General features: G+C 54.0%; 1 protein-coding gene across 1 annotated transcript; it reads left to right on the top strand.

Moving 5' to 3' along the window:
• Positions 1 to 3,501: 3,501 nt before the first annotated feature.
• LOC138822873 (malonyl-CoA decarboxylase, mitochondrial-like) lies at positions 3,502 to 18,770 on the top strand. Its single transcript, XM_070015845.1, has 5 exons — positions 3,502 to 4,081; positions 10,157 to 10,269; positions 11,969 to 12,125; positions 15,537 to 15,686; positions 17,684 to 18,770. The coding sequence occupies exons 1-5, from the start codon at positions 3,533 to 3,535 to the stop codon at positions 18,215 to 18,217; spliced, it is 1,503 nt and encodes a 500-aa protein (XP_069871946.1). The 5' UTR covers positions 3,502 to 3,532; the 3' UTR covers positions 18,218 to 18,770.
• The last annotated feature ends 1,435 nt before the right edge of the window (positions 18,771 to 20,205 follow it).

Raw genomic sequence — 20,205 nt, 5'->3', positions numbered from 1 at the left:
TTTTTTTTTTTTAATTAAGAACGTGGGACTCCAGTGTGTAAGGCGTTTCCAGAAGTGAGGGTGTTTGTGCTCTACGGCCCCTCTCCTGAAATTCAGAATGATTTAGAAAGGGCCCAGATTGGCATTTAAAGCCAAGCTGGGGCCAGGCAGTGGTAGTTCATGCCTGTAATCACAGCTATTCAGGAGGATGAGATCCAAGGATTAAAGTTTGAAACCAGCCTGGACAAGAAAATTCATGAGATTCTTACCCCCAATTAATTAGAAAAAAAAAAATCCAGAAGTGGAACTGTGGCACAATTGGTAGTGCGCCCAGGCCCTGGATTCATTTCCCTGCAGTCCCAATCTGATATCAACAGAGCACAGGGCACTTCAGTTTTAGAGCCACTTGGAACCAAATTCTGCCTTAGTTACCAGAAAAGAAAGGCAGGTCATGGTTTACTGCTTTGTGGAGTTATGAAAGTGGACTGAGTTTATCTGAAGCATGGTGGGAATAATGCCTAATCACCATTACAAGCAACACCAGGTAAATGATTATCTGCTGTGAGTACAGGCCAGAGTTCCATCATAAACCCTCGATTTCCCTCTGGCATTTCTTCTGGAAGCAAATAAAGCTAACCTTGGAAGCTGCAATCAGTTATCACCACCGGTTCCTCTGATTGCTGTCACAGGAGACCTCCAGTTTAGTGGGTTAAATTAGCATGCATTTATGGTCCTTCCGTTCTGGAGGCCGCAAGTCTGACCCCCATCTCTGGGGCTGAAACTGGGTCATTGATAAGCTCCTCCCCTAGTCTAAGGGAGAACCGGGCCTGTTGCCTGTCTCTGCCTGCAGAGGGCACCCACCAGCCATGTCTGCAGCCCCTCCTGGGTTCCGCTAAACTCTTCCAAGTCCAGGACCGTCTCCCGTATCCCAGGTCCCAGATGCAACCTTGGTGAGCTTTCTTTACGTAATTTAGGTAATTTAAGTAAAGAATATGTTCAGATGTACTTCTTACAGTATGGGAGACAGACATAAATCAGCAATAATAATAATAATGAATAGAAATAAATATCCACAAATGGGTAAATGACTAACATTATGATACACAACTGAATTGACTGTAACATAGCTATTTAAGAGGGTAATTAGAACCCAGCATCGTGGCTCATAGCTGTAATCCCAGCAACCACAGAGGTGGGTATTATGTTTCAAGGGCAGTTAGGCAAAATGTTAAGACCCACCTCAACCATGGTGCTCAGCTCGTTTTGCTTTAATTACTTTTCAGGTATGGTTCAAGTGACAAGAGTACTTGCACTGCACAAGGTTCTGAGTTCAAGCCTCAGCATCCCAAAATGTATATGTGGGGTAGGAGTGGTGTATTATGAAGGTGGCTCAGCAACCTGGGAAAGGCGGGTGACATGACAGGAGAAGCAAAGGAGAGCAACTCTGAGAAATCTGTTGGTCTATAGGCAAACCCTGGAAAGCTAGGCAGAAATAAAGCTGGGAGGGACTGAGGTACTAGCATTCATTTGTGTCTTTTTTCTAAGACTTTTCAAAACAGACATCTTTCAAGACAATTGTCCAGGCCACAGGCCACAGGTTTGAACCTTGGGTCCCAAGCTAGAAGGCTGAATCTTGAGCAGCTGCCTGGGCACTGTGACCTGTGACCCTGGACACCTGACCCAGGTGGATCCACCAATCAGGATCTCTGTGCTGAGTCTTTGAAACCACTTCTGGGTGGAATTTTTCTTTATGACAATTATTCTAATGTAATATGCCTCCTTTTAAAGTATGAGGGTAGAATCCATCCAGTGGTTCAATGTCACATAATCTCCACCCCCAATAACCCAAAGCCATTAGCAGGCACACCCGGATCCCACCTAGCCCCTAGCAACTCGTAATTGACTTCCTATCTCTGTGAACTTATTTATTCCATAGTTTACTCATTCTGTAAGCTCACAGAAGTGGAATTTTACAGTCTGTGGCTTCTTGTGGTTGGTTTCACCTGTCATATCATGTTTTCAAGATTAATCTGTGCCATAACAAATACAGATGCTTCACCAGTGTTTATGGCCAAATAATATTCCACTTTAAGGACAGAGCACACGGGGTTCATGCGTGCAGAGATTCAGTATTATGAGGTCACTGCAACACACGTGCACAAGGTTTTGTGTGAGCATACGTTCACAATCCTCTCAAGCAAAATGACTGAGCCAGATAGGTCTGCCCTTAGCTCTCTGAGGTACCAAGTTACTTCCAGGGTAGCTAACTCAGTTGCTATTCCCACCATCAGTGTGCAAGGGTCCCTACGCCCTCACCAACACTCATTCTCCCGTAGTTATTATTATGGCTGTTCAGAGCAGATGTGAAGTGTGGCAGTAGTGTGGCTTTGACTTGCATGTGTTTATTGGTCATGTATGTGTCGAGAAATGTGTGTGTAAATTCTCCATCCACTTTTTGTTATTTTGTGTGTGACTTGCAGGAACTTTTTGTATAGTGCAGATACTGGAGAAGCCACTTGTGAATGCCTTCTATTCTTTTTTTTTTTTTTTTTTGGGTCCGGTCGTGGGGCCTGAACTCTGGGCCTGTGCGCTGTCCCTCAGCTCTTCAGCTCAAGGCTAGTGCTCTACCACTTGAGCCGCAGCACCACTTCCGGCTTTTTTCTTTTTGCTTATGTGGTGCTGAGGAATCGAACCCAGGGCCTCATGCATGCAAGGCAAGCACTCTTACCACTGAGCCACCTTCCTAGCCCCTGCCTTCTATTCTTTGGGTTTTTTTTTTTTTCCTTTTTCCCATCAATATGAGGGCTTGAACTCAAGGCCCTGCTGCTTTCGGCTGGCTTTTTTGCTCAAGGCTGAGGTTGCACATTTGAGCCATGCCTCCACTTTCTACTGTCCGTTTTTTTGTCGAATCTCCGTTCTGATTTCCACAGTGGTGGCACCTTTTCGTGGCATCCTGGCCGGTCGGATGGAAGCTGCCCCCCCATGAGGGCAGGCCCCTTTGTTTTCCACTTGATGGCCAGGCTGGGCCGGGCCTGGCAGTTCGGCCATCTGCTAGTGACGGCGGGTCAGGAAAGGAGGTGCGGGCGGGAGCTCGGGCCCTGGGGAGGGGTGGGTGTCCTCCACCCGGGGCCCAGGGCAGCGCCAAACCAACCTGCCAGGCCCGAGCACTGAGCGTGCGCACCGGGCGGTCTCTGGGGTCTCACTTGCAGAGCCAAGCAATCTGCACGGAGAGCGGCTCCTGCTACCCCGGGAGGCGGGGGAAGCCCTGGATCTGGAGAGGCGCAGAGGCCCGGAGCGCAGGGGTCAGGACGAGCGCCAGGCGAGGCCGGGCCCGGCCCGGCAGCCCCGCCCCGGGACCTTTGGCTGCACTTGGCCGCGGGCCGACCCGCTGGGCCCGCCCCGCCCAGCAGGCCCTCCCTCTGATTGGCCGCCGCCACGCCCGTCCTCTAGGCTCGACCAATAGCGTCGGCGCGCGCCGGAAGCTGGAACCGGAAGTGCGATGCCGGGCAACGGCGCCGCCGGGCTCGCCCCTCCGCAGCTCAAGCCCGGTGCCATGAGAGGCCTCGGGCCAGGCCTGGCGGCGCGGCGCCTCCTCCCGCTGCGCTTCCCCCCGAGGCCGCCGCGGCCCCCGGGGCCCCGGCTGTACAGCGGGCCTCCGGCGGCGGCGGCGGCCGGAGCCTCGGAGCGGGCCATGGAGGAGCTGCTGCGCCGCGCCGTGCCGCCGACGCCGACCTACGAGCTGCGCGAGAAGACGCCGGCGCCCGCCGAGGCGCAGTGCGCCGACTTCGTGAGCTTCTACGGCGGCCTGGCCGAGCTGGGCCCGCGGGCCGAGCTGCTCGCCCGCCTGGCGCAGGGCTTCGGCGTGGACCACGGCCAGGTGGCCGAGCAGAGCGCCGGGCTGCTCCAGCTGCGCCAGCAGCCGCGCGAGGCGGCCGCGCTGCTGCAGGCCGAGGACCGGCTGCGCCACGCGCTCGTGCCGCGCTACCGCGGCCTCTTCCGCCTCATCGGCCGGCTGGACGGCGGCGCGCGCTTCCTGGTGCGGCTGCGCGCGGACCTGCTGGAGGCGCAGGCGCTCAAGCTGGTGGAGGGGCCGCACGTCCGGGTAAGGCCCCGCCCGGGCCGCCCCGACCCCCGGGGCCCGGGCCGCCCCGGCCCCGCGCCCTGCGCCCCGCCGCCCCGCCCGCATTCCCGCTCCCTCCTGCGCGTGCCCTACTAAGTGGTAGCGGTAGCCCCTGGTCCACGCCTGGTCCCTGACTACTGCAGGCCTCTGATGCCTGTCGTGATCATTATTGTTATTGTTTTCCCCAAGGCTGCAGCTTTGCCCACGCGCAGGCTGTCAGCAGAACTTAACTGGGCAGCAGCTATGCGTGAGACATGGTCTTTTAAAATCCGAGAGATGCACCAAAAGGACGGGATCGCAGGCCGCCACCATCCAGAATACCACGCTTCCCCTCCCCTCTCCTGCGGTTGAACTAACCCTCCGGGCCTGACAATGATGAGTCAAAGTTCACCCTGTCCTGTGTGAAGGTGCCGGGGTTTGAACGCTGGTCTCCCACTCTCTCTTAGCTTTTCTGCTCAAGGCTAGAACTCCACCGCAGGAGTCACAGATCCAAGGCTTGCTTTTTGCTGATTAATTGGAGGTCAGTGTCTCAACGACTTTCCTGCCCGTCTCAGCCTACTGAGTAGCTAGAATTACAGGCATGAGCCATTGGCACCTGGGTTAAGGTCACTTCCTGAGGTAGTTAGGTGCCTGGCCCAGTGAGTGGGATCATGTTAGATGCAGACAGACTTTGAAAGTTAAGATAGTATAGCCTGAAAATTGGCTGGTGCTGTTAGTAATTAAATTGGAGCAGCAGGATCCTGCCCTTTTTGTGGGTAGAAAGTGATGTAAACGTTGCAAACCTTGCAACATTAAAAACTTGGATAACGTGCTTTAAGAAAAGGAGCAGTTGAGTGGCTGGGAAGGCAGCTCAGTGGTAGAATGCTTGCCTCACATGCATGAGGGGATCGATTCTTCAGCACCAAATAAGCAGAAAAGGCCAGAATTGGCACCGTGGCTCAAGTGGTAGAGTGCTAGCCCTGAGGTGAAGAGCTGACGGACAGCACCCAGGCCCAGAGTTCAGTCCCCACGACCGACAAAAGAAAAGGAGCCGTTGAAAGATTATTTGCTAAGTCATTTCAGAACTCTTTTAAGTGGCATAACAGGTTTTACTTTCACATGAATTCTGAAGTTGTGTGACTTGCCCCATACCTCAGAGCACATGCCATAGGTTGTGCTGTGAGCTAACAGTGTCTATAGAGCTTTCTTAACCCTTAGCCTTAGATGCCCAGACTTTGAGTGTGGTTAGTGTTAGGGTTCACCTCAGTGACAACAGTGCCTCAGACTTGATTTGTTAGGTTCCCCTATAAAGCTGCTACTTAGGGCCGCCATCCTTTGAGAACAACATATACTGTGCATCACTGTCAAATAGCCAGTCACAGAAGCTCAGTCTGCGGGGCTCAGTTTGCTTGGTTCCTCACACTGCACGCTGCTGCTAGTTGACCGGTGAAGAGCAGCCCTGTCATAAATTCTCTGTATAGCAAAATGATGAACGAGTCATTGAGAGACTCGTGGGTGCCCAAGGGTGAGAGAAACAGTTCCTTGACACCCCAAGTTCAGATTGCCTTGGACTGCCCCAGGGTTCCAGGCCTTGGAAAAAAAGCAAAGAAGGGCCAGTAGACTTCCCTGGACCCAGAAGGCCATGCTAGTTCATCTGGACCTCAGTGGTTCCTTACCTCCCCTTCTGTTCTGAACTCTTCCGTTCTGTAAGGTGTTTCAAAATGCTTCTCCCAGGAGAGACGCTCATGGTTGCCACACGATCTACAGTGTAAGGACATCATGGCCGTGACCTTCGGGGAGAAGCTGGTTTCTGGAAATCCAGAGAAGCCAAGTGCTGAGTCCTTAAGACTTTTGTTTTAACCTCGCTCCCCTCCATGTTTAGGCTTGCACACAGGCCAGAAGCCAGGAGAAGCCGAGGAATTGGTCAACAGAGTGAGTAAGGACAGCCTGGCCTTTACCCCTCCACAAAGGCTGAGAAACGAGTTGCTCTGTCATTGCCTCTTCCATTCCCGCACCTGGGTCCCAGCCTGATCTCCAGTGCATCTGCTGTAGAGGACAGTGCTATTCATTGCTTTCTCCCTTGCTTTGTAATAGTTACATAACATTATACCATGGCTGTCATTTCCACGCAGCGTTGGCTGTTGTCTTACGCCTATAACCCCAGGTACCCAGGAGACTGAGATTCAGAGGCTGCTCTCAAGGCCCTGAGTTCAGACCTCAGTAGCACTTCCTCCCCTCCCCCCCCAAAAAAAGTCTCTGTTACTTATATCATTCTTAGGATGGAGTTTTTTTCATAGACTTTGTCAGCTGGGCTCTGAGGTTGCCATCTATTTCCAGAATTACACAGTGTGAACAGTGTGTACTGTGTTTTTTAGAGCAGCTTCAGGGTCACTCGAAAAATGAGCAGATGGTGCAGATTCCCCAAATCTGTCCTGCACTCCACACACAGCCTTCCTACTAGAGCGGCAAGATTCCACAGTGTGGCATAGGCCGCCTTCCTAGCAGACACCCGCAGGTTTGGCATACAATCTATTTTTGTTATTTCTTTTAGGCTTTTGGCGTTTTGCGTCTGTGTTCAAGAGGCCCCTCAGAACATCATCTGTGAACTCAGCCTTAGGAAGCACTAGTTTGACATACAGGCTTAAAAGCAGGACCTCCAGTCCCAGGGGCTCCCCCACACGCTGAGCACCCTCCCCAGGGAGCAGTCCTCTAGCTCCCGATGGTGGCACCCGGCCCCACTCTCCAGCCTGCTGCTGCCTAGCCCTGGTTGACCTTTGGACTGGTTAGGTTCGGGCTCCTCTGGCTCGGTGCTGGGCCTGTCCCTGCGGCGGCTTCAGGGTGCTGCGGGCCTGCCACCACCCTTGGTGACGGATTCCTGGGTGGGGCATTTGCTCCAGAGTGAGTGCCAGACGTGTGACCAAGACGAGTCTGACTGCAGCCCTCCCCCAGCGAAGTGGGGGAGCAGGTCTGCTTCCAGTCCATTCTTGTCCCTTCTTGACACTGGCACTTTTAGCTCCCCTGCATCCTTCAGTGTTTATTGAGGTGAGCAGCAAGGTGCCGTTGGTGGTGAGAGCGAGGTCAGCCCGATCTCCAAGGACTGCCCAGTCTTTTTTGGTTTTTGTGGTACTGGGGATGGAACCCAGGACGTTGTACCTGCCAGGCAAGTGCTTTGCCCCTGAGCTGCATCCCCGCTCTCGAGGTCTTACTGGAGCTTTGCACATGGTGAACTGCAGCGGGCCTGGGTCCTGACCCCTCGCCAACGGCTGTGATGATTGGAATTACGAGTGGGAGACGGCCTCTCCTTGCGAGCGCAGCGGGACCAAGGGCAGCAGGCTAGGCTGGGGTTTATTTCCTCAGATGTCTGAAACCAGACAAAGCTATTCTTTCCTTCGGAGGTTTTCGTTCCCTTTCGCTGTAAAGTTCAGTATTGGACCAGATACAGCTAGGCAGCCTCTCTGGGTGGCCCTGGACTTGTACAATCAAGTTCCCCAGGCAGGCCAGCAAATTCTGTGCTTTGCCACACTAAACAGAGTCTTAGGTTCACATAGGAGAGTATACCGTGGTGTGTGTGCACCGTTTATGCACCTGGAGGTGGTAGCATGAAATCGTTCCCGGATCCCAGTCCGTGGCATTTCCCTCACTACCAGCTTCCCCTCCCTCCCCAGCCCAGGACTTGTGAGCAAACAGTAACCTCACATACCCAAAGCACAGCTCCAGAGCCAGGGACTTCAGGAAAGGAAAAGTGGGCTGGTCTTCTAAACAGTCTCCTCTGGGTGAAGGAGGGGGGAATGGTGGCCGGAATGAACAGCACAGAGCGAACAGAGTAAGGCTGCCTTCACCAGCAGACAGCCCCAGCCCTTGTACTTTGCAGCCTGTTCTGTGCTCATTGATTGCTGAGTTCATGAGGGCTGAGCAGAGAACGTGTCCTTCTCCCCGGCTCTGCATCAAGCGGAGGAGATTCCTTTCTTGCCTGTCCTTAGTGACCATTGGCAGTTCGTGCAGCCTGAACAGCTGTGGTGGGTGTTGGAGCGAGCAGTGACTTCTCACCCTTAACCTAGATTGCTGGCTCTCCTGTCCAGCATCACATGTCACTGCTGTCAGCAGCCCCAGAATAGACAGAGATGTTAGTGGAGAAGCTTCATCAGGCAGACCTTGTCCTTGCTCATTAGTACCCAGCCAGTATTTCCCATGTTTTCCTACTGTGGATGTAATAAATGCACACCTCACGCTGCAGCCAGCCACTGTGCCTAAGCACTCAGTTCAGAAGGGCCTCACCTGGGAATTGGGGGTGGGGGACGTACTCTGTTATATTTTTCAGAGGGAGGGCCCGTGGTGGTGAGCACATTGTGAGGGTTAGCCATTCTAGTCAAGTGCAAAGTGGGCAGGTGTAAAACAAGCCTTCTGTATTGCCCAGCAGTGTATCTACTCAGCCTGCTACTCCCCAGTGACCAATCTCTCCACACCTTGTATCTCTTCTACTGAGTGTCACGTATGAGCGAACACAGTTGTAGAGATGAGTTGGAAATGGACTTTGCCCATTTACCTACTAATAAATTAGTAAAGGAGGGTTTGTTACAGAATCTGGAGTTAAACAACTATCCAGCTGTGCTATGTCATCTAAGACAGCCCCCAGATTCCTGCCTGCCGCCCTCCCCGCCTGAGACCCACCAGGGGCTAATGATAGCCCTGGCCCTGGCTCCTGCCAGTTAGGCTGGGTTTGTACTTGACGCCCCCTCTGTGCTTCACTGTAGAAAGGTGGAGGTGACAGCCTTCTGAGAAGTGAGCCACTGACCCTCACTGCAACTTGCAGTCAGGTGCAATTAAATGTGAAATGATGCTAAGTTTTTACAGTGATTATAAAGCTGCACTTTACAGCTGATAACCTTTTGTGTTCTTAGGAACCTCATACAAAGGCTAATAGTATCTCTTCCTATTTAGTTTTCTGTAAGTAACAGAGACGCAAATAACAGTGCTTTTACAGAGAAGTCTTCCAGCTCAGCATCGGGGGACAGCCCAGCACCGATTGTGCTCTCTAATGTCCTCAGTGGACCCAGATTTGGGTCTCGTTGCTCCTCCTGGAAAAGCTATCTTACCTCATCTTACAGTGTATTAGGCTCAGGCAACTCGGTTCAAAATGAATATTCCTCTTGAGGTGTCTGTAGGCCAAATCTAGTTTGGTTCCTGGCCACTGTGTGTGGAGGGGCCGCCCTGGCCTTGAGCCCCAGGGGCTTGGATGCAGACGTTTACTAATGTGTAAGCCTGAGATGGCTGCTTGGTACAGCCCGCCAGGGAAAACCTGAGAACAGAGCAGGCAAAGGGTTCTCCACAGTGGCTGCTGAGCATCTGTGCCTGCTGGCTCCTTCACCACAGCCGGCACATGGCTGCCCCCCGGGCCAGCACAGTCCTCCCTGTGCAGCTGTGTGCCTGGCTGAACAGCAAGACTAGGGAGCCAGAAGCTCCCTTGTACCCCTGGGCCACAGTGGAGGCGGCCCTGCGCAGTGCCCTGTTCTGCCACACAGCTCAGTTGGCTCTGTCTCATGTGTCTTGCTCTGTTCTTGCGTGGAAGGTTTCAGGGCAAATGGATCTTTAGTAGAACTGATAGCAGAATCGGGAAAAGTTCCCCAGATCTGCTGCACTGGTGTTTTCTGTCCTAAAGCAGATTATGGTGCTGTACTTGAGCTGTGCCCCAGCAGCAGAGGTGGCAGCTGTGAAGGTCAGCAACTAGAACTGGAGCAAACACTTCTGTTGACAAATGTAGAAATAAGGGTTTATTTACTACACCAAGAACATTCCAGAGAGAATGCAGGGGTGTGGGGCCCTGCACAGTCCGTTAGTTTTATCCGAAGGTGTAGCTGTCATTGTCACATGAAGCTGATGTATTTAGTAATTTTTTCAACAGGTGGGTGCTTAGTTCAGTCTACAGGTATCTGTGGCTGAAGCAGTAAAGTCCAAGCAGAGAGAGAGCTGAGTTACAGCCAGATGTGGCTCGAGGTAAATTTGCCGTGGAGGCCTCACAACCAGCTGCCGCAGCCTTTCTGTCTTGAGTCTTCTGATCTTCTGTGCCCTTGCTCTCTGCAGGAGATGAGTGGGGTGCTGAAAGCCATGCTGTCAGAGTGGTTTTCTTCAGGCTTCCTGAACCTCGAAAGGGTCACCTGGCATTCACCCTGCGAAGTACTTCAGAAGATCAGCGAGTAAGTGTGCAGATTGCCCTGTCCCTGGGACCGGAAGCCAGTGTCCATTCAGATGACATCTTGTTTCAAGCCACAGCCTAGGTCTCCCTAGGATGTCATGACAGGGGCATGGCCCAGAGGACACTCAGTCTGTGGTAACCCAGGCTCAGTCTCACATCCTCCCACGTAAACCAGATCAGCCCCCTTGTGGCTTCCCAAGGCTCCACTGCGACAGTGTCACCAGACCAAGCTTCTGTGTTAGTAATCAAAACATGTATCTTACCACTTGTGAAATGATCTCTGCACTACAGTGGGCACAGTTAGGACACAGTCTACCACAGGCATGCACATCCTGACCACAGTCACGTCCTGTGGAACCACATGACAGTGCCTGCTGGCCTCCCCCACGCTGGGGAAGCAGAACAGTAGTCCGGTGAGGCTGAGCAGTGGCCGGTGGGGCTGAGCAGTGGAGGGTGAGGCTGAGCAGTGGCCGGTGGGGCTGAGCAGTGGAGAGGGGCTGAGCAGTGGCCGGTGGGGCTGAGCAGTAGAGGGTGAGGCTGAGCAGTAGAGGGTGGGGCTGAGCAGTGGAGGGTGGGGCTGAGCAATGGAGGGTGAGGCTGAGCAGTAGAGGGTGGGGCTGAGCAGTGGAGGGTGGGGCTGAGCAATGGAGGGTGGGGCTGAGCAGTGGAGGTGGGGCTGAGCAGTGGAGGTGGGGCTGAGCAGTGGCCAGTGAGGCTGAGCAGTGGAGGTGGGGCTGAGCAGTGGCCAGTGAGGCTGAGCAGTGGCCAGTGAGGCTGAGCAGTAGAGGGTGGGGCTGAGCAGTGAAGGTGGGACTGAGCAGTGAAGGTGGGACTGAGCTGTGGAGGGTGGGGCTGAGCAGTGAAGGTGAGGCTGAGCAGTGGCTGGTGAGGCTGAGCAGTGGAGGGTGGGGCTGAGCAGTGGAGGGTGGGGCTGAGCAGTGAAGGGTGGGGCTGAGCAGTGAAGGTGAGGCTGAGCAGTGGCTGGTGAGGCTGAGCAGTGAAGGGTGGGGCTGAGCAGTGGAGGTGGGGCTGAGCAGTGGAGGGTGAGGCTGAGCAGTAGAGGGTGGGGCTGAGCAGTGGAGGGTGGGGATGAGCAGTGGTGAGAAGGGCAGGGTGGCCTAAGAAGCCATGTTGAATGTCACAGCATGAACAGGGCATTCCCACCACGGGCGTCCACAGTCAAGCAGGGTGTCCAGCAACAGCATCGAGTAGCTTTGTGTCTTGAAACAAGTGTTGGGAGTAAGAATGCCAATTTCTTTGTAAAACGTCCTTAACTATAGCTTCTCTCATCAATGCTGTTTCACTCAAAAGTAGTTTTTAGCCAGGTGCAGGTGGCTCATGCCTATAATCCTTGCTTCTTAAGAGGCTAAGATCTAAGGATCATGGTTCAAAGCACTTTCCTGGGCAAGAAAGTCTGTGAGACTCTTACCTCAAATAAACTACACAAAAAGCCAGAAGCAGAGCTCCGGCTAAAGTGGTAGAATGCTCTCCTTGAGCAAAAGCAGTTCAGGGACTGTGCCCAGGCCCTGCATTCAACATTTAAAAAAAAAAAAAGCATTTTCTTTGACTTTTCCTGGTGAGTCAGTGAAAGCTGTATTGAAAGGTGTACTGGGCTGTCACGGGTAACACGCATAGGGAGGAGCGATTGTTACTTCACTTGTGATACATGTTTGTCTCTATCCCAATGCTTTCCTCCTCAGGGCCGAGGCCGTGCATCCAGTGAAAAACTGGTTGGATATGAAGCGCCGTGTGGGGCCCTATAGGAGGTGTTATTTCTCTTCTCACTGCTCCACCCCTGGCGACCCCCTGATTGTTTTGTATGTGGCGCTGACCAGTGACATCACCAACAACATCCAGGTACCTACAGCCAGCTACTTCAGGCAGGATAGGCATCCTATTATATGCATGCGTGTGCCTCGGTTTTCTCTTCTTAAAATAAATTTCTTGGGGCTGGGAAGGTGGCTCAGTGGTAGAGCACTTGCCTTGCATGCTTGAGGCCCTGGGTTCGATTCCTCAGCACCACATAAACAAAAAGAAAAAGCCAGAAGTGGCGCTGTGGCTCAAGTGGTAGAGCGCTAGCCTTGAGCTGAAGAGCTGAGGGACAGCGCCCAGGCCCAGAGTTCAGGCCCACGACCGGACCCAAAAAATAAAAATAATTTCTTTGAGCAGAGCCCCAAGGGCTCATGCCTGTGCTGTAATCCTACCTACTCAGGAGGCTGAGAGCTGAGGATTATCTGGTCAAGAAAGACCATGAAACTCATCTCCTGTTAACTAACATAAAGCAAAAAGTGGAACTGTGGCGCAAGGGTAGAATGCTAGCCTTGAACAGAAAAAGCTCAGGGATAGCGCTCAGGCTCTGAGTTCAAGCCCCAGGACTAGCACAAAAATAAGTGAATAGCCGGGCGCTGGTGGCTCATGCCTGTAATCCTAGCTACTCAAGAGGCTGAGATCTGAGGATCATACTTCAAAGCCAGCCTGGGCAGGAAAGTCTTATCTCCAATAAACCACTAGAAAACCGGAAGTGGTGCTGTGGCTCAAGCCGTAGAGTGCTTGCCTTGAGCTGAAGAGCGCAGGAACAGTGCCCAGGCCCAGAGTTCAAGCCCCACAACTGACCCAAAAAAAAAGTTAATAAATAATTCCTTTGAATTTTAGTGGACTTTGTGATTGGGTAAATAAAATCAGCAAACATGTAGCATGCCCAGATACAGACAGGCAAGCAGGAGAGCATTCACTGGCTCTGTAAACTTTGAGTTGAGACAGGTTGAGGTTTGTCCCAGGACATTACTGTGAGGCAGGAAACAGTTGTTGTAGAAGGGATAACAGGATGGATGCAAGGTTTAGCTGTCCAGCATTAGTTGTCCAGTGTGATTGAGAAATTTAGGAAGTGGAGCTGTGGCTCAAAAGTGGTAGAATACTAGTCTTGAGTGAAAAAGCCAAGGGAATGCAAAGCCCTAAGTTCAAGGCCCAAGACTCTCTCACACACACATGTGCACACACAAATTCAAAGGTAGACTTAGAACCACGTTTCTGCTGTGGGCCAGGTGTTGCTGGTCAGGTGGAGGTTGTGACACGGGCTGGCTGGTCCCTTGCTGTGGTGAATTGGTCTAGAGCCATTTGGCAGGAAGATCTGATAGGTGGTACAGCCAGCTGGTGATCTGGAGTCTGGAAACAAGAGCACAGCAGGGTGCTGATGTTGTTGTTTAGTATTTTTTATTAGCATACAGGGGGGTTTCATTCTGACATCTCCATCAACTTGGAGAGTGTATCCCCATTAGCCTCTTCTTTTAGTATAATTGCAAATGCTTTCCACCATGGGCTTTCTAAGCTTGACCCATCTCTCAACATCACGAGCTCCCCTCCGTCCACTTTGCTGAAGATGACAGGATTTCCTTTTTCTAGTTGGCTGAGTAATATGCGTGGCGTGTATGTGCCATGTCTTCTGTCATTCTCCCATGGCTGGTACCTTAGCTGATTCTGCTGTTTGGCTATGGTGAATGAAGCTGTACAAGCATGGGCATGCAAGTGCCTTTCTTGTGTATTGATTTATAGTGCTTCACATGCCCAGAGTAGCATGTCAGGGTCATACGGTCACCTTTGTAGTTAAGGAACCTCCATATTGATTTCCATAGTGGTTGACTCATTTACATTCCCAACACCACCATATGAGGCTTTATATCTATCAGCCGTTTATATTTCTTCTTCTGAGGACCGTCTGCTCATTTGCCCATTAATTGGGTTGTTTACTGTTGAATTTTTGTGTGTTCTGAATGTTAACTCATTGTCCATTGGCTAGCTGGTGAAGATTTCCTTTCATTCCGTAACTGTTTTGCTGTGCAGGAGCTTTTCCGGAGAGGAGGTTTTGGTGGAGGGAAGGCAAGCTAGGGAGGTGAGGCCTTGATCTGGCCCAAGGACACAGCGTCAGGTGTGTGGGGTCAGCAGAGGCCGCTGGGAAGGTGAGTGGATGAGAAGGTTGCACCCAAGGTGGGCCCCTGGCCTGGGTTTCCTCAGGAATTGATGAGGGCAAGTAAGCAGGTATTGTTAGCACCGGGAGGAAACTTGCAGGTTTCTCTGTGTGGAGGAGTTGTTAGGCCACGGCTGTCATGGGACTGGAAATTCCTCTCTGAGGGGGTTTGGCAGCGGGTGTCAGTACAGAATGCACACCTAGGCCTAGAGGAGTCACCCCTGAGGGCCTGCGCTGGGGGAGTCTGAGAGTCCAGGTGGGCACTGGTGCTGGGCCGTCTGCAGCTACCCGTCGTAGAGAGTGCTAGAAAACATCTAATTGCACACACACTGGGCTGCTGCTGTGTATTTAAGGATTGGGGTGGGTTTACACTTACTGTTGAGCAGCAGCTCTATGTCCGCAGTCCACACCTGTATAGCATCAAAACAGCAGGTTAGGTGTTCTGGCCTCAATTTAGACATGTGAGAGCCGAGGCCTAGTGGAGCATCAGTCCTGTGCCAACGTGGTAGAACAAGTAAGGATTCGAACACAGCCCACATCCTGACCAGCCCCACCCGGATCAGAGGTAGCTGCAGGCAGTGAGGTCTGATCTTCACGTGCAGGCCGACACATCTGCTTCCACAGCCTCTGTGCCACCCTTGTCAAGTTGCTGCCAGAGCTTGAGGGCTGAAAGACCTGCAGCCCGTGGGGGGCTCCCCTGAGTGGCTCTCCAGCCTGAGTCATTTCTTAGATGGCTTGAAGTCTGTGTCCCTGTGATGATGTGTTTTCACTTAGGAAAAACAGATTATTGGCATGAAATCAAAAGGCACTTAGAAAAGCCATACAAAGGTAGATTCTGAAAAAGAAAAACGATGTCAGACTGTATGGCCTGCTGAGAAGTCTGAGAAACTGAGTTCAGAGCGAGGAGCGAAAGTCACGAACGGGCAGAAAACCAGGCCTTTGAAGAAAAGGGAAAAAAAAAAAAATCTAAAGAAATTACCACGTGTAGCCAATTTGCCTTGACAAAGGCTCGGCACGGTGTGCCCAGTGCTACAAGGACGGATGACGCAAGCTGCAGTTCGCAGGACGGCCTGAAAAAGACAAAAAGGGGCATTAGTTACCACTCGAGCTTGCTCGGGGATCTCAAAGCAGTGAAAAGTGACACCGCGCCAAGCAGGCCTCAGGGGACCTTGCGGAATCGCCACCTCCGAATGCAGAGCAGCATTTGCACGGGCCCCCACTTCCTTGAGCCTGCCCTTGGACCTGGAGGGGGGGTGGTGAGGGGTGAGGGCCACAGGCCGTCAGGTCACCATGTCTGTGGTTTCCAGGCCATCGTAAAGGACTGCCCTCTTTCGGAGACAGAGGACAAGAACAAGATTGCTGCGGCCATCTTCTACTCCATCAGCCTGATCCAGCAGGGACTGCAGGGCGTGGAGCTGGGAACGTTCCTCATAAAGCAGGTGGTCAGGGAGCTGCAGGTAAGCAAGCCCCGCATCCCCGTCACGGCCAGCCGGCAGCGAGCCTGCGGGTGTTGGTCTCCCGAAGGTGGGAGAGCAGCTGTGCTGGAGGAACACAGGAGAGGCAGGAGGAGAGGACCCGTCAGGAGTCCCGCTTCCTGGTGGGCTGGAGCGTGGTGCCTTCTGGCCACCGGCCAGGGCGGCCTCCTGTCACTCACGGCCATCCCCGGCAGCATGGTCCAGTTCCTGGTTCCTCACTGAGCCTGGCCTGTGCGGGCGCCCACCCACATCGCAGCCCCCCTGGCCTCTCTCCGGGTCGGTGTGGGTGTGGCCTGGGTGCCTAGGCTAACCCAGGGTGAGAAGGTAAACATGTTGGCTTATGTTGGTCTCTGCCTTTTCTTTGCCGCCTGTGTACCATGAGTGGTGAGCTCTGGGCCTCTGGGCCTACCTTTCCCGGTGCCTCCTGGGGGATGGGAGAGCCACAGTGAATAGAATCTCATCCTCCAGATTGCCGGTACCCAGCCTGGTTCAGTCCAGGGCCCTGTGGCAGGCTCTTCCTTCCTAGGACCTCAGTCAGACAGCTTGTGTTCTGTTGGGAATCGCCTCTTTATTGGCACTGCGGTTTGTCCCCAGAGGTAGTAGCATGCCACATCTGATTAAGTTCACATTTCCTTTTGTTGCTGCTGCTGTTTTTAGTTTGTTAGTACTGGAGTTTGACCTCAGGGACCTTACAGGAACTCTGCCACACTCCAGGCTTCTTGGCTTTTGTTGTTTTTCAAATAGAGCCACGCTTTTTCCCCTGGCTAACTTAGCATGTGATGCCCCTAGTTACACATCTAGCCTAGCTGGAATGACAGATATGTACTACCATACCTGCTTTTATTGGTTGAGATGGAGTCTCTTGAGCGTTCGGCTTAGGTTGCTTTTGAACCACAATCCTCCTGATCTTTGCCTCTAAAATAACATAGATTACAGGTACGTAGGATCTTTTTCTTTGCTGACAGTGTTAGTGAGACTTGCAGGGAAAGGGGAACATGTTAGGATAGGAAAGGCAGGAGACTAAGCGTAGAACCTGAACTCTGGGCAATCTGCGCACAGTCTATTTCTGAGGTAGAGTTGGCTCTTTGGCCCAGGAACCTCCTTGGTTTCCCCCATTTCCTGGAGCCTCAGCTGTGAGCCAGAAAGCCCCAAGAACCTTGATGGGATATTCTACGCAAAACCTTGGGAGCCGCCCTAGATGCCCCGTGGGGGCGGGGCTCGTGAGGCCAGATCCCAGTGTGGTTTGATATTCCAATGTTATTTGATCACTAACATGGTATTGTTGGATTTTAAATGATGATCAGAAAATGTTCACAACATAAATTCGTAGTGCAAGATACAAGCGTCAAGCCATATAAAACTGCCAGAGAAGAGCAGAGGACAGAACGTCTTGCCAGAGTGCTGGCGAATGACGGTTTCCTTCTTTCACAGTGAGCTCGCATTTACAACCCGAAAATGCCAGATTTCGGGAAATAATCCTTGAGCTCTCTATAAAGCTTGCACAGTGATGATGAAAACATGTGTGGTGACAAGCCCTTCCCACCCCTGCTCTGCCCCGTCCACCCCGCCCCACTGGTCGGCCCCCATCAGCCTTGGCTCTGGCGAGGAGGGTGGGGGTGCCGAGGGGAGAGAAGGTCTGAGGTCAGAAACCACAGCTGCCACACCCACCACAGGCCCGCTCCCATGTGAGCCAGGCGCCCCAGCCTCCATCTTGTTCTGCCAGTGTTCCTTCAGTGTGCGGATGGAGGTGCCACTTTAAAGGCCTCCCTAGGGACTCCAGAGCCCTCCAGGGCCCGCACAGATCAGATTCCACCTAAGTATGCCTTGAAAGAAGAAGAAAAACACAGTAGCCCACCCCCGATGTCATGGCAGACACACCGCACCAGAGGTGATGGCCGTAGACTGAGAGGGCTCCTGCCACGCAGTGCCGCCTCTGCTGAACTTCTTTTCCCACCTCCTTCCCTGCCCCTGCTGTACAGAAGGAGTTCCCTCACCTGGGGGCGTTCTCCAGCCTGTCGCCCATCCCTGGCTTCACCAAGTGGCTTCTGGGGCTCCTGAGCCCACAAGCAAAGGAGCACGGGAAGAACGAACTGTTCACAGACTCGGAGTCCAGGGACATTGCCGAAGCCACGGGCGGCCCCGCTCACGAGACCCTCAAGGCCTACCTGAGCAGCAATGAGTGGGTGAAGTCGGAGAAGCTGGTTTGCGCGCTGCAGGCGCCCCTCATGAGGCTGTGTGCCTGGTACCTGTACGGTGAGAAGCACCGCGGCTACGCCCTGAACCCTGTGGCCAACTTCCACCTGCAGAACGGGGCCGTGCTGTGGCGCATCAACTGGATGGCGGACAGCAGCCCCAGGGGCCTTACCAGCTCCTGTGGCCTCATGGTCAACTACCGCTACTTCCTGGAGGAGACGAGCACCAACAGCGTGGCCTACCTGGGTTCCAAGACCATCAAAGCTTCCGAGCAGGTCCTGGGCCTGGTGGCCCAGTTCCAGAAGAACAGCAAGCTCTGAGCCTGCCCCCAGGTGCCGCCCCCAGGACAGGGTCGCGTTGTGGGTGGGACCTACCCAGACCCACTTCTCACAGGCGCTGAGTGGAGGTGCAGCTGGGCTGTGCCACCCTCCCTCGGCAAGGTGCTTGGCAAGGCTCTGGCCGCTGTCCCCGCCCTGGCGAAGACGCGCCCCGACGGGGATGGCGCGGTGCCCACGCCTCGGGGGGCACTGGGCCCTCCAGAGCCTCTGCTGCCGCCTTTGGTGCCAGGGCGTCTCACCAGAAGCAGGCTGCGGCCCGGATGAGAGCAGATTCTCCTGCGGGCGGACATCAGCCCGCCATGGCTGGTCGGTCATTGTTCTCGATGCAGTACAAAAGGAAAGCTGCGTTGCCTTTTACCAGCTCACTTGCACGGCTCAGAACCGTGAAAAGTTCCAGACTTTATGTAAATCAAACATGGAAGACGTGTCTGCGGGACGCCTCCACTGGGTTTTAGGCTTTAAAATCACGGTGATTCAGGTTCATAGTGAACTAAATAGTAAAGAACAAGTTTGTTCAATAAAGTTTTCAGTGTGATTATTGGTTGTAAGATTCGAGTTGTTGTAAGGCTGGAATCGGCTCTGAGATGTCCGCCGGGCCATTCCCCAGCCCTCCCGTGCTGATGGGGCCGGGGGTGTGCACCGAGAAGAGATGCAGAGGTGCCGGCACTGCTCTCGGGAAGAGACGTGTGCACACATGTGCTATCTGACCCCATCTGTGGTCACGTGTGGGTAGGTGTGTGTATTTGTTAGTGTGTGCACGGCACTGTGCCTGTATATAAGTGTGTGTGTGTGTGTGTGTGCTGGCAGATACATTGTCTGCATTTATCTCGGGCTGGTTCTGTGCATGTGTGCATGCGTGTCCAGCATCAGAGCACGTGCACACAGGCCCCTTGCCCTTCTGCCCTCCATTTTCCCAGGCTCCTGTGGCTTGCTGGCTATGGGGACGCAGCCTGGGGGATTGGCCCAGGGGAAGTGGTTTGGGGCCTCTGCCCTGCTTCAGGCTGCTCCTGTGCCTGGCACTAGGAAGTTTTCAGGAATGGCAGCCCCACCGCCTTCCAGACCCCCTCCCCCAAAACGCAAAGTTCGTTCACCATCTTCCTTCTCTCAGCTTTTGGCATAGGTCTCAAAGACCAATGGCCCTCTGTGTGTCCCCCACCCACCTCCACAATGCCCTGGGTCCATGCTGAGTCCTGGGACCGCGGGCAGCTTGAGCGCACCGGCTGCCTTCCCACGGCGGGGCCTGGGTGCTAAGGGTGGTGACGAGAAGGTCCAGGGCTGTGGCACTCAGGGACTTGGGGGCGCTGCAAGTCTCTGAGCAGCTCCTGAAAGGGGTCCACCCCGTGGGGCTGAGACCCTCAGTCGTGCAGTGCCTGCGCGGTGCTCTGCTGATCCTGGCGCTGCCGCAGCGACGTGCATGGAACATGCCTGGCGCACAGGGCTCTGCTCTTCAGATCCACAGCCACTCCCAAGACTGCCTAGCAGCAGGGCCCTGGGGCCTGGCCAGAGCCCCACCTGTCCCCACCCCCAGCCCCGCTTATCTGGGAGTCCGGCCGTGGTGTCTGGCAAGAGAGCACCGCTGTGAGCACCGGGAGGAGCCTGTCTGCACCGGTGGCCGGCCCGTGCCATGCCTGCCCGGGCCAGGTCCACCCAAGCCGGGCTGTCTCCGCAGGGGTGGCCAGAGCAGCCTTTACGCCACGGGGGCCTGGTTTGCTCAGGCCTATGCAGCCCCCAGCCGCCCTTGACTGGTGCTGTTCAGACCCCTGACCCCAGCCCCATCCCTGCTTGGGATGAAAGGGATGTGAAAAGACCTTTTCCAGCCACCCACCCCGCCTCTCAAAGCTGTGCCTCATCCCGCACCCCTGGACCTCCTGACCATACACCGGTCTCGGGTCTCGGCCCTGCATGTGCTTGGCCCTGGCTGTCACTCCCGGCTCGGTCCCCTCTGCTGCCCCTAGGTGGCGCTGCTGCGT

This window comes from Dipodomys merriami, unplaced genomic scaffold (genome assembly GCF_024711535.1).
Source record: "Dipodomys merriami isolate MVZ:Mamm:240054 unplaced genomic scaffold, mDipMer1.0.p SCAF_116, whole genome shotgun sequence".
Classification (NCBI taxonomy): Eukaryota; Metazoa; Chordata; class Mammalia; order Rodentia; family Heteromyidae; genus Dipodomys; species Dipodomys merriami.
The sequence above is the reverse complement of the archived record's forward strand: the minus strand, read 5'-3'. Positions and strand labels throughout refer to the sequence as shown.

Excerpts from the sequence above, each read along its gene's own strand:
- LOC138822873 (XM_070015845.1), top strand. The coding sequence starts at position 3,533 with ATGAGAGGCCTCGGGCCAGGCCTGGCGGCGCGGCGCCTCCTCCCGCTG. Across the intron at positions 10,270-11,968 it reads GTACTTCAGAAGATCAGCGA|GGCCGAGGCCGTGCATCCAG; the intron begins GTAAGTGTGCAG and ends TTTCCTCCTCAG. Across the intron at positions 12,126-15,536 it reads ACATCACCAACAACATCCAG|GCCATCGTAAAGGACTGCCC; the intron begins GTACCTACAGCC and ends TGTGGTTTCCAG.